Genomic DNA, 14,062 nt, shown 5'->3' with positions numbered 1-14,062 from the left:
TTCCCTTTATCCTAATGGTACAATTGCATGACAATGACATACTAAAACATGAAAGAAAAAAATCCTTTGGGTTTTTAGCATATAGACGACAAGGTTGTCAAAACGATCCCCCTTCACAAAAACAACTACTGCTTTATTATGCTGCCAGGCCAGTAAGTTGGTGTTATCACTCTATAAAGAAACACTACACACCTATATACTGAACATGTAATATGCATGCGCATTTCATTACTGTTTTCACAAATTTGTGCTTTTGGAGTTTAGACAGACTTGCACAGGGTTGCACTTTTAAACCCTCTTTCAAAATGTAGTGTTTTCAGTCCCTCAAATCGCTGTTGTCATGTAAATTAATGGCCAAAACACATGCGTTTTCCATTTTTAGTTGAAAAAAGTGTTGCGTAAAAGGCCCCTTAGTGGACAATAACACCATATCAGACATACTAGAGACCAGAATATTATATTACGTAACCACTCAACATCCTAGAAACTGCATAGAAACACCCTGGCAACCACTCACAACATCCTAAAATATAGCAGCAAGTTTCACAGGACATGCACCACCCACAGAAAATAGTTATAGTTTTGTAATTATATATTTTTTTGTTAATTATAAGTTTTCATTTTTAATATAATTTTTTTTTAAGGGAAGTTTCTTATTCTCACTAATGCTACATTTTTTGAACTCAATACATTTTAATAATAATAATAAAAACAGTAATACTGTAAAAATATTACTATTTAAAAACTGAAAAGAACTTTTAAAATGTAATGTATTCCTGTGATGACAGTTGAATTTTCAGTCTCACACGGTCATTCTGAAAACATTATAAAATGCTGATTTGCTGCTCAAGAAACATTCCTTATATTTATCATCAGTGTTGAAAACACTCTAATAACAAACAAAACAAAAAACACTTGAAATGAAAACGCTTGTAATTCCTTGCTGAATAAAAGTGTTGATTTCTTAAACAAATAAAACAAAAAAAATAAAAACGTAGACCACAAACCTTTGGACAGTAACAGTAGTAGAAATATATAGTATTATAGGAAGCAAATCCTATAAATTCTAGGTCTTTTTTTTATGTCACAGCTCTCTAGCAATTGAAAACAGATCCCTTTGTGGTTTCTCCACTTTTATATAATTTTCTTTCAATGCATCAATTCATGACAATTCAGCTATAGCATGTCAAATGGGCTGTAAATGCAATAATGCTTTCTCTGGATTCAGAAAATGGAAAGTTTATGACCATCTGTACTCGAAACATAACCTGCTTTCTCTCAGTCAGTCTTTCGCTTTCTTTTTTAAATGCTCTTTCTTTTCCTGTGCCCATCTCAGTGCCCTCGTTGTCTAATTAAAGAGGTGGTTGCTAAGAGATGCCGCTCGGCGGCACTCTTAGAGGATGCTATGTGGTGTAACTCAAAAGCTTTGTTCTCTCTCTCTACTCTTCTGTCAAGGGCTGACCCATGTGAGGAAGGAGAATTCGCACACACATACATACGCACACACAAACACACACACATGGACGCCATGGCATCTTTCTCCACCTTCAATACCTGTGGCTCCAAGGTGGATCGGGTGTCCCATCGTAGGAGAGAAGACAGGCAGAGGGCGGCCAGTGGCAGCGACTGCAGTGCTGTGCTTGAGAATACCAGAGAGTTTTTCCAAATTTGTGACATAGAAGGCAAAGGCTTCATTACACGACGGGATATGCAGGTAAGGATGTTGGGAAGGGATAAAACTAGGTGTTTGTGTGATTTGTGATCAGGCCTGGAGTTTTATAGGTAAAGAATGAAAACACCTGAAATGTATTGAATACTTTCTTGACATTGTTTTTAGCTGTGAACCATGAGCTAATTTGTGTTTGTTCACCCATATAAATAGTTTACTTGCAACAGAACATAAACAGCGTTCAAAATAAAGTGAATTAAGTGAAGTGAAGTATATTGGCAATGTAATTGGCAACTCGGTCTTTAAAAAATAACAAAGAAATACAACATGCTTCTGTACAGTAGCTGTTTTTTTCCTTACTAAAGAGGAACTAAAAATATTTGTTAAGGGTTCCCACATTCTTGGGAAAATATTTTTTTAATTCCTATATATATATATATATATATATATATCATGGTATATATATCTCTATCATGGTATATATATATATATACCTTAAGTATGTTCAAATGAGGATAGCAAAATAAAGTAAACTAAAATATTATACCCAAAAAATCTTCATACAGTGGACTACCAGTAAAATTCATTAAAATGTGGGACTTCTTGTATTCTAGCTCTTTGACCTGACAAGCTTATGTTTTTTTAGTGTTTTTTTTTTATTGCTAATGCGAAGTTTTACACCACAGACTGAACAAAATTAAGTATTGCTTGGTAATTTGTTGACACACATTGGTATTACCTAATTGTGTACTTAAATTTAACAGCTAACAGCTGGATTGCAATCCATTACTTCTAACAAAGTTATCAGACATTATCAAGATGAATCAAGTTCTTGTCATATTTTATTACCATTTTCTAAACTATGGTGAATAAACTGATAATGTGAGAAATTGTTGAAGGTGTCTGAATACATTTTAGTTTGACTTGTTTGTGCGCGTGCGTGTGTGCGTGTGTGTGTGTGAGAGAGAGTGAGATGTAATAAAAAATGTCTCTGAGCTCTTCAGGCAGTTCCTTTGACCTCATGATCCTCATTTGCTCTGACATGCACTGTGAGCTGTAAGGTCTTGTATAGACTGGTGTGTGGCTTTCCTAATCAAGTCCAATCTGTATAATCAAACACAGCTGGACTCAAATAAGGGTGTATATCCATCCCAAGGATAATCCGAAGAAATGGACAGCACCTGATTAAATATATGAGTGTCACAGCACAGGGTCTGAATACTTAGGGCCATGGGATATTTCAGTTTTTCTTTTTTAATAAATCTGCAAAAATGTCAACAATTCTGTGTTTTTCTGTCAATATGGGGAGCTGTGTTTACATTAATAAGATGGACGGACAGACAGTCAGACTGCTTCTATGATGATAGATATGTGGATATAATAATAATATAAGGATATAAATAAAAAGGATTTTCAGCCTCTTCTTGTGGATGTCAGAATCGGAGGAGCATGTGAGACCTTCCTGGAATTGGGGTGGGTGTTTTGAGACCACCCCTTCAGCTGTATTATTGTGCAGATTCGATCACCTCCTCCATCGATTGTACAGGCTTTCTTTGAAGTCTCGCTTTCGGTCCTTGTTCTGAAGAGCCTCTTTCAAAAGCATCACAGCTTTGATCCAGTGTCTGTGGAAAATGCATTATTAAACATTGGTTCCTCATCTTTATTTAAATGATGGCTCTTATTATGTCAACCGGTTTTGAATAAATAGATCCCACGGGTTTAAATCTTTCTATTACATTTTTGTGAATATGCTATAAAAACGGACAAAACATTTACGCCTTTGAAAAGTAACTTGCGCCATGGGTCTACCACATGTTGGTCTGGCAGAAAATGCTGACGACACTATTGATGTTCCAAATAACTTTTTCTAAACCTTCAAGCTGTCAAAAAAACAAAAGCCACAGGAGGAGTTATTACTGTTGGTAGAAGCTGTCACATTGGTTTTGCAGAGGAACTGGGTGATGGCTCTCAGTTTGTGTGCATCTTTACGCAAGTGTTTTCACATATCCGTCAGCATTTACAACTTACAACTTTTACAAGTACAGAAAAAAAAAATCCTCACTAAAGTCACATAGAGAATTATATGTGGACTTTTATGGGACGGCTGATACCAAAGCATATCTGAGCAAACATTTGGCAGGTTCCCACACAAGGGTGTGTTATTTGCTTTCTAAGAATAGTAAGTTGTTCTTACTGTGTGTTAACTGGGTTGATCACTGAAATATACAGCCTGTATGATTTTAAAAGTGACAAAAGATCAGCCTTTTGTCATGACGCACACAACCTGGTAAAGAACTGGGGAATGGGTGGTTTGGTTTTAGCGACATTTAGTTAATGTTTCTTAAAGGCGGGGTGAAATGCCGTTTCATGCATACTGAGCCTTTTACACTGTTTAAGACTTGGATTCCCATCCTAAACATGGACAATGTTTCAAAAAATAAATTGGACATTTGATGGATTATTTCCGATGGAAATAATCCATGAAATGTTTAGAAAAAAAAATTCCGAGTATGGGTCCGCTTGACGTCAACAAGAGCGGAATGTCCTTCTATGGGCCGTATGGGCTCTTACGAGCTTTTAAAAAGGATTTTTTTTACTTTGTAAGATCAATTAAATGAATTATAGTTAATTGGTGGTCTAAAAGGACATATATAAATGCAGTCCATAAACAAAAAAAAAGTTATATATATATATATATATATATATATATATATATATATATATATATATATATATATGTGTATATATGTGTGTGTGTGTATGTATGTATGTATGTATGTATGTATGTATGTATAGAGAGAGTATATATATGTGTGTGTGTGTGCCTGCGTGCGTGCGTGCTTATACTCTTAAAGAGAAAGTTCACCTAAAATTTTTAATTTGTCCATGATTTACTCACCCTTAAGCCGTCCTAGGTGTATATGATGTTCTTCTTTTAGATGAATACAATCAGAGTTATATTAAAAAAGTCCTGGCTACCCCAAGATTTATAATGGCAGTGAATGGCAGCCCAAAAATTGAAGCCCAAAAAAGTGCATCCATTCATTATAAAAGAAATCCACACGGCTCTGGGGGGTTAATAAAGGTCTTTTGAAGCTTAAGAAAAAAAAAATGTAGTGAAAATACATATTTAATACGTTATAAAGTAACATTTTTAGTTTATTCTTAGCTAAAAACACTTAGTTCTTTCAAAAATATATGTCCTCATTAATGTATATTTACTTCTTTTAAGTAAAAAAGTATTCTCGTAAGTTTATAATATGCCATTGAAAATACATACGGGTGAGGGGTTCGAATGCTGGTCGCCATGTTGCCCCTCCATCTTGAAAGTACATTAGCCAAATAGGGACATACCCATAAATTCAAGCTTCGCCTTTACGTTTTAACACTCGATGGCACCTTGTCGAATGTGAAGAGGGGATTGCCATGTTAATCTTGGACTTAATCGGCCACCGTAGGAGTTAAAACGAAATCAGAATTAAGAGGAACAGAAACTAATATTCACTTGATGGTCATATACTTTTTCACCACTAGATGGGGGAAAATATCACACTGTGTAGCTTTAAAAAAAAAGAAGCTTAACTGGTAGAATGATGTCGATGTAGTTTAAGCATTTTAAACTGACAGAGACGATTCACTTTCTTCATGAGTAGTTGAATACGGAAGGAGGTCTCCCGGAAGCTAGATAATTTACTTTTTATAAAGTTTTAAGTAAGGGATAATGTACACTCAACCGGTTGTTATCGCAGAATAAACCCCGACAGAGTGATCAGGAGTCTTGCATCACTCTGAAGGGGTTTATTCTGCGATAACGACCGGCTGGGTGTACATTATCCCGCTTATTACACGGCTACTTTAAGCCTTTATCTATTGCTGAAGATTTGTCATATGCCCTTGCTAAATGTTGAAAATGAATGCTGAAAGGCTTAGTTCACCCAAAAATGAAACCAAGCCTATGATTTACTCACCCTCAAGTTATCGTAGGTGTATATGACATTCTTCTGTCAGACAAATACAATCGGAGTTATATTTAAAAAGTCCAGGCTAACGTTAATCCAAGCAGTAGTTGTGTTTGAAGTCCATAAAAAATGCAGCTGTCCATCAAATAACGTGCTCCACACGACTCCGATGGGTTAATAGAGCCTTCTGATTCGAATCGATGCGTTTGTGTAAGAAAAATATCTATATTAAAAACGTTATAAAGGAAACCTGCCTTGAAGTCTTCCATTGTAACCCATGGCTGTTTAAGCCACAAGATGGTGCCAGCGTTAAGCATAGAAGTAGTACCGGTCAAGATAACTCGTAGTACCCGTATGAGCGGGTGTTATCTGGAAATAACATACCGCTGGAATGTGCGATTAACCAATCAGAATCAAGTATTTCACAGAGCCGTGTAATAAATATGGATATTAATCTTACACAAACCCATTGATTCACTTCAGCTTTTATTTACACCCCAGAGCCATGTGAATTACTTTTATAATAGATGGATGCACTATTTTGGGCTGCCATTATAATGCCCGGATTAGCCAAGACATTTTTAAATATAATGCTGATTGTATTTGTCTGAAAGAAGAATGTCATATACACCTAGGATGGCTTGAGGGTGAGTCAATTATGGGAGGATTTTCATTTTTGGGTAAAAAAATTTTTGGGGTCTCTTTAATATGCTTATTTTCAGGTAATGCAAAATGCATCCTGCTTCTCTTAACATTAGTATCATTTGTCATGTTGTTTTTGTTGTTGTTGTAGAGATTAAATAGAGAGCTTCCTCTGAGTGCTGAGGAACTTGAGAACGTCTTTGACACTTTGGATGCGGATGCCAACGGATATCTGACTTTTGAGGAGTTCTCTTCTGGTTTTAGTACGTTTGCATTGAATTGACAGTTCAGATTTTAATCCATACAGCAGTCATTAAAAATACTATATTCTATGTTGGGTTGTCTATATAATTTATTTGCTAATGTATTTGTCTATTCAGGTGAGTTTATGTTTGGCCCTGGTGTGGCGTCAGTAGATCTTCATGCAGGTGAGGAGCCAGTTTCAGGAAAGTCTCCGGAAGTGCTCTATGAGAGCCAATGGGAGGAGAGAATCAGCAGGGCAGAGGACGATGAGGAGAAACACTTCTGCATGCTAATGGAGAACCTGGGGGCGAGCAACATCTTTGAAGAGTGAGTGTCTTTTCAGTCAGCTACACTTACTAGAAAATTTCCCGCCACTTGAAATGGATCCTAACTGATAATCGGTTTTAGGTTGTTATATATTTCCATTAGGGTTTAAACATCAGTGGAAGTTTTCTTACATGGAACTAAACCAGCATAGATACGGATTTTGTTTGTTTTAAAAATGTAAATTTTTTAATGAAAGTTAAGGTATTCTATATGTCATAATCATATATTTTTGTCTCTGTACACCAAAATTAACAAGGCATAGGAATTTTACATATAGATAGATGTAAACTTACCTGCAAGTAAAGGTCCTTGCACCCGGAGTCAGAACATTTTCGTATGCATCTTTTTTAAATTCTTTATCCTAAAAATTTTATTGGCAAAACACCTCTCAAAATGCTTGCTACTGATGCGAGAGAATGCAGAAAATTGACCCCGATCCGAGTGTGTAAACGTGATTGACACAATGTGAGGTTGTTTTATTTTTTTTGTAGGCTCAGTGTGCAAAGACCTCATTTTCTCCCTTCTACCTGGAGAATTTTAGATTTTATATCAAAGTGAAAGAGCTTATAGTATTTTTTAAAATAATTATTAAATGTATGTATAGAAATATATTTATTAAAATGTTTCTTTTTTTATTATGATTGTTTTGATTTTGATTTTGCCATATGAATTACCTTTGCTGCTGATATGACGTTAAATAAATAAATATGAGACAGCACATTCCCAAAGGAAGGTACCTTTGATAAGACCAAAGGATTTTAATATAGGTCAATTATTGTCATCTCATTGACCATATGGTGAGTTGTCCCATTTTTTGAACACATGACCGGATGCACTTTCAACAAACTACTGCCACTCCTAAAAGGCAAACTGTGATAGTGGAAGACATCAATTATAAAAGTTCATCTTTCTGACTGACTGTAATCCTTTTTTCCAGTTATTGCTTTTTCAAAGGGGAGCTGACAGTTTGGATTAGATTCTGATATGCATTTCTAGTCTCAGCCTCAGACATTGCGCCCACCAACCGTTGGCTGAATGTCTGATGCATATGGTACACAACCCTCCAGGAGTTTCAAAGTTGTCATCAGATTGGTTGAATTCTCTTAGATTCTTTAACTGTCCATCTTGAAACAAAGCCGTTGTGATGCCAAACTCCTTTTCTTGAAGAAGAAAGCCATTGTGTATGTGTATTGTGTACTATGACAATAAGCGCTTAACAGGATCAACTACACTTTGGATTTTCAGAAGAATGGGAAACATACCATTATTGCGTTCTGTTATTGTGGGGAAATTGTCTTTGTTTAGGGGCGTGAAAATGTAATGCTGAATAAAACAAACTGCAATCACTCCGTGGCCAATGAAAGCTGCTATGGAGTTCAGACCTTCTGCCGTCAGTCTGAAGGTCTGGCTATGACTGATGGATCTTGTATATAAGAATAAATAAAAGCTTTTATATTTTATTTCCACAAAGTCGTGATGTGTAATTTGGAGCTTTTCTTTGCTACAGTTTTTATTTATTACTTAGAGCCATCAATTTCTAAGACCAAGGTTACTGTACTAAAAACATTCTTGTAAAATCCAGAGTTTAGAGTTTCTCATATTGGGTCTTTGTATTTTCATAGATCTTTTTTAACAGTGGACTCAAATATTCAATATAGTGTAATGCTTGTTGGAGCTTGTTGTTCTTGGAGTTTGATGCAATATACTACAATAGATACAACTTACAACAAACTTTTTTTACAAACAATAATTTGATGAGATATTTGATGCAGTGTAATTTGATTTTTCAGTCCAGGAGAGGTGCGGAGTCTTTGGGCCCAGCTCAGAAGGGACGAGCCTCACCTCCTGTCCAATTTTGAGGAGTTCCTGACTAGGGTCACTTATCAGATCAAAGAGGCCAACCAGGAGAAGAAAGAGATGGAGACTGCTCTTCAAAGGTCAGATGTCACTTTAGCGCCTTTGTTCCTTTTTAGAATGTTAACACATTGTGCATTAAAAAGAAGTAGGCATGTGGAAAAAGACATTTGAAGTACTGACATAATTGAACATTTTCAATATTTAGACACGTAAGGGTATGTTCACACTTGCTGTTCCATTCTCTTGGTTCTTTTGGTCTTGACCATAGGTCCGAATATGGCACTGACATCTTGCGCAGATTTGGAACAGAGTCTGCGCAATATAGACCTCGGGACCGGAGTCTGCACAATAGAGAGCTGGAAGTAGAGCCATAAGCTCCCCCAGACTTTCGCAGATACAGGACAATTAAATATGTCGGTCTGAAATAAACAGTTATGGACGTGTAGAAATTAAAGCTAAAGCTACAATCTCCTCCCGAAAATCCCCAAAAAAGTCAGGTGGTGCCTCAGGGACGACTTCACTCAGAGAAGCCGTCAATCTCAGCTGTCAATCATGGCGTCACCTTTTTTATTTAATGAAATAACTAACTAAAACCAAACTTATTAAAAAAATTAACACTTGAAGCAAAATCAACGTGATAAAAACAGCAGAACGACAGTGTAAAAAGACAGAACTTAACTGTAATTTGATTAGTTTGTCTTGCATCCATTGGAATACAATGGAGGGGCAAAGGTTATGACTTATACTGGGACCAACCACCCTCGGGGACCAAGACGTTTTGGTTTTTAACATGAGCACGGCAGGCTTGTTCCGGACCTAGAAATGAAAATTATAAATTTATTCCTGGTTCACTTAGTGTTCAAACTTCATTTTAAACTCTTTAAACTTGTCGAACATCCAAAACAAAGCTGTGTGTGCACACGAGGGAGTGAAGAACTCATGAAAAGCTCTATAAAATGTGTAAAAGGAGGCAAAACGATGGCCGTAATCCCTCCATCACACACACACACAAAGATCTGCTGTGAGGAGACATGGTTCTCATGCCTGTACTGAACTGTGATGGGCAACATTGTAACTATGATGAGAAAAAAACAGATATGCTTGAGAATTCTGTCCTTTTTAGGGTCGCATCTTGTGACAACATCATTGCTTTTGGTTCGTTTACATGGTTTTGTTCCTTGTTGCATTCATCGTTTTGTTGAACCACGCCAGAGTTCACTTAGAAGTGGACAGAGATCTTTTCAGGGGTCTTGGTCCACTTGTTTGGTGCATGTCTGGGTTCGGATGACAACTTTCACACTTATTCAAATGAAACATCCGGGCAAATCCGAGATTCTAATCAAATGTTTGAAAGATTTCTGAAGGATCATGGGAAACACTGAACACTGGAGCAACATTATGTGGACTATTTAAGGATATATTACATGCAAGCCAATAGACTTAAAAAAAAAAAAAAATTCTAATTAAAACAGTAAATAAGCGCTTTATTATAAGAAATTCAAAACCCTCTAATAAATTCATCCATGTTAATGTCCAAAAAACAACATGTATAATTTTTTGACCACAATGGAGAGCATGTACTGAGGCTTGACGATGTCTACTGTAGCTTTTAAAGACATATTTTTAAAAAAATATATCAGTCTGACCCACCATTAATCACATGGCATGGCAAAAGCATGGCATTTATCATAAATGAAAGCTATCACGCTGCTTCTTCTCCTAGAAGATTTCTCTAGCTGCCTTTGTGACTTTGTGATTTTTTTCTAACTTTAATATTCTCTCTCAGCGACCGTGGAAAAAAATTACAAGTTAAAAATAGAGAAATCTCTTCTGAATCAAATTGTACAGAATAAATGCCCTTTGAATGACGTCTATTCCCTGAATGTATTGAATAGTGTTTAATTCTTTGATTTGACCAAACTACTTAAAAGCTTTTTGAGTGACCCTGACTTCTTTAATAGGAAAGCTGCGACACATGATGATGAAATCCAGAGGCTGTATGAAGAAATGGAGCAACAGATCAAGAATGAGAAAGACAGGATACTCTTAGAGGTGAAGCTTTCATTGCAATTGGTCAGTTGAACAAATCCCAAACCCAGAGTATATAATGTATTAATTTTTGAGCAATGTTGCCATCAACGGGCAACCAGGTGAAACACAGGGCCCACGACTGATCTAAACTATGCAGAAAGAAATTTGTTGCCCATTCTCAATGGGAAAGAAGTGCCCCAGAAACTTCGTTTGGCAAAACTACCCAGCAACATTGCTCAAAAATGTGGCCCCATGTGTCAACGCCTTAATTGTGGACTAAAAGCATAAAGGAGGACTATAAAATGGGGAGGATAAATCCCATAGAACTGCATTGAAGGTGGGACATAAGGCATATGTAGAGACCAGAATATCATAGAGATTTAGGACAAGCATAATTTTCCTTTGACCAATAAAGAACCACCCAGAACACCACACACTACTATATAGGGTCTTTGGAGATTTAAAAAAGTTATTGATGTTGCTTTATATGTTCCTTTGATCAGATATTTGATTCATGGGCTTTTCTAATCCTATTTGCATTGTTATGATTTTACAGTGGAAACAATACGTGTTACTACGTTTTTGGTGGAAACCATGGTAAATTGTCATTTGATCTTTATGGTCTCCAGGATTCCGAGCGGTTCTTGACTCGCAGTCAGGACTTGGAGCATCAGCTTTCCTCTAAGGAGAAAGAACTGGAAATTCTTTCTAACAAACAGAAGCGGGTTGGTCACAACTAATTCCTTTCCTTATTTACGTAATCACCAAACCAGTTTAACTAGTAAAATGTATCAAGAAATTGCTAGTCCATTCACTATTTGAGCAACACATTGTAGTATAATACAAGTTATTTGAATATAAATAGGAACACAAAGAGTGAGATCTTTTCCAGAAGGGGTTGTGCTCCTGAAGTAGTATTCAAGAACACATTTTTAAAATGAAGTCAAATATAAATCTTATTTAAGTTTGACATGTATTCGTCTCAGAATGTGTAACACAAATTTCCAGCAAATGATAAACAACACCTGCTGTTTACGTTCATATTTCAGAAAGCCACGTCTAATAGTGCTGACGCACACAAAAATAAACGCTGATCTTTTCACACAATAAACAAAACCCAGCAAAGCCTTTAATTGCTAATGTATGAACAGAAAGTAACTCTCATTACAAGCTTCATTTTCTTCTCTTCTCGTCTGTGAACAACTGAAGCCAATTACTTTCTTTATTGCTGCAATAAAACTTTGTGCAAAAATGATTAAAACTCACTTTCAGTCTGTGCTAATGTGTTTGACTCTTATGTAAAGTTTGGTACTGCATGTTTGGTGAAAGACATGGTATTGCGTGTCCTTTTTGTGTCTATATTTAGCAACATAACTGTGTGTAAAAGCATGAGTGCAAGCGCTTTCTTATCAGTTCATTCCTCCCACGATGTCCTGGCCAAGCATTCACAATAACACTTCCAAGGCCATCTCGGTTCTAGATAGTGGTGTAAATATGCAAATCTGGCATAGATGCCAGACATGTATGTAAAACATGATGGTCATGATTTGAGACTGTTTTAAAGATCTTGTTGTGCTTTAATTGTTTTCGATGATAAGTTTCATTTTGTACATGTGTGCTGTTTGATCTCCGTTAGCTGGAACGTCAGTGTCGAGAGCTGCACAGCGAGCAACGAGAGACGGCCGTGGAGAACGTCAAACTCAAACAGTATAATGAGGACTTGAGCCGTGAGCTGGAACATACCACCCAGGAGCTGAGCCTGGCCCAGGAGCAACTCATGCTTCTGCAGGATCAGTCCTCACGCCTGCACGAGGAGCGAGAGATGTGAGGATTAGTTATGACATTTAGTGCTTGATTTGGAAATCTAAAGCGCATCGTGAAAATGCCGATAAGCAGAGTTGTTTTCTTGATAGTTGTAGTTTGAATAATCAAAAGAAGTATTAATGATACGTGTGTGTATGTGGGGGGGGGGGGGGGGGGTATGTTTTTGTGACATATGAGGACACAAATGTGTATAATGACATGGGTATGACACAGGTATTACAAGGAGAGGGTGAAATATGAGGACATTGGCCATGTCCCCACTTTTCAAAATGCTTATAAATCATACAGGATGAGTTTTTTTTAGAAAGTAAAAATGCAGAATGTTTCCTGTGATGGGTTGGTTTAGGGGCAAGGGCAGTGTAAGGGGATAGAAAATACAGTTTGTACAGTATAAATACCATTACGCGTATGGAACGTCCCCATATGTCACAAAAACAATTGTGTGTTTGTGTGGGTGTCTGTGTGGGTGTACATAAACGATCAGGCATAACTTTATGACGTGAATAACACTGATATCTCTTCATTATGGCACATTTTTCTTTGTCTTCAAAGTTGAAGCAAGAAAACTGGTCAACCGTAAGGATTTCAGCAGATTTGACATGGGTCAAACTGTGATGGAAGATGGTCAGGCCATCTCCAAAACTGCAGATCTTATGTGGTGTTTACAGTCTGCAGAGGTCAGTATCTTTAAAAAGTGGTGCAAGGAAGGAACAGTGGTGAACCCTGTTGCCAGCCACCACCGAAAGCACCAACAGTGGGCACGTTGAGCATCAGAACTGGACCACAGTGCAATAGAAGAAGAAGGCCAGGTCTGATGAATCATGCTTTCTTTTACATCATGTGGATGGCTGGGTGCTTTTGCGTTGCTTACCTGTAAAACCCGTGACACCAAGATGCACTACTGGTAGAAGACAAGTCGGTGGAGGCAGTGTGATGCTTTTGGGCAATGTTCTGCTGGGAAACCTTGGGTCCTGCCATTCATGTTGATGTTTCTTTGACACGTACCACCTACCTAAGCATTGTTTGCGACCATGTACATCCATTCATGGAAAACACAACCTTGTGGTTGTGGCCTCTTTCAGCAATATAATGCGCCCTGCCTTAAAGCAAAGATGGTTCAGGAATGGTTTGAGGAGCACAACAACGAGTTTGAGGTGTTGACTTGGCCTCCAGATTCCCCAGATCTCAATCCAATCAACTATCTGTGGGATATGCTTAACAAACAAGTCCGATCCATGGAGGCCCCACCTCGTAACTTACAGGACTTAAGAATCTGCTGCTAACATCTTGGTGGCAGATACCACACCACACCTGCAGGAGTCTAGTGGAGTCCATGCCTCAACAAGTCAGGGTTGTTTAGGCAGCAAAAGGGAGACCAAAACAATATTAGGAAGGTGGTCATAATTTTATGCCTGATCAGTGCATGCATGCGTGTACACACACACACACACACACACACACACACACACACACACACACACACACACACACACACACACACACACAGTGT

The 14,062-nt window shown here is 37.3% G+C and overlaps 1 protein-coding gene across 1 annotated transcript in view; it reads left to right on the top strand.

Annotated features, from left to right (window-relative positions):
- The window catches only part of cracr2aa (calcium release activated channel regulator 2Aa), a 51,099-nt gene that overhangs the window by 22,522 nt on the left and 14,515 nt on the right, over positions 1–14,062 (top strand). Inside the window, exons 2-8 of the mRNA XM_067420182.1 lie at positions 1,456–1,714; positions 6,422–6,533; positions 6,651–6,840; positions 8,631–8,777; positions 10,659–10,749; positions 11,358–11,453; positions 12,365–12,552. Coding sequence (XP_067276283.1) covers positions 1,520–1,714; positions 6,422–6,533; positions 6,651–6,840; positions 8,631–8,777; positions 10,659–10,749; positions 11,358–11,453; positions 12,365–12,552 — 1,019 coding nt within the window. The 5' untranslated portion in view covers positions 1,456–1,519. The remainder of the gene's footprint in view (positions 1–1,455; positions 1,715–6,421; positions 6,534–6,650; positions 6,841–8,630; positions 8,778–10,658; positions 10,750–11,357; positions 11,454–12,364; positions 12,553–14,062) is intronic.

The sequence above is a fragment of the Pseudorasbora parva genome, chromosome 16, assembly GCF_024679245.1.
Source record: "Pseudorasbora parva isolate DD20220531a chromosome 16, ASM2467924v1, whole genome shotgun sequence".
NCBI classification, from domain to species: domain Eukaryota; kingdom Metazoa; phylum Chordata; class Actinopteri; order Cypriniformes; family Gobionidae; genus Pseudorasbora; species Pseudorasbora parva.
Note: the sequence above shows the minus strand (reverse complement) of the source record. Positions and strands in the feature narration are given on the sequence as shown.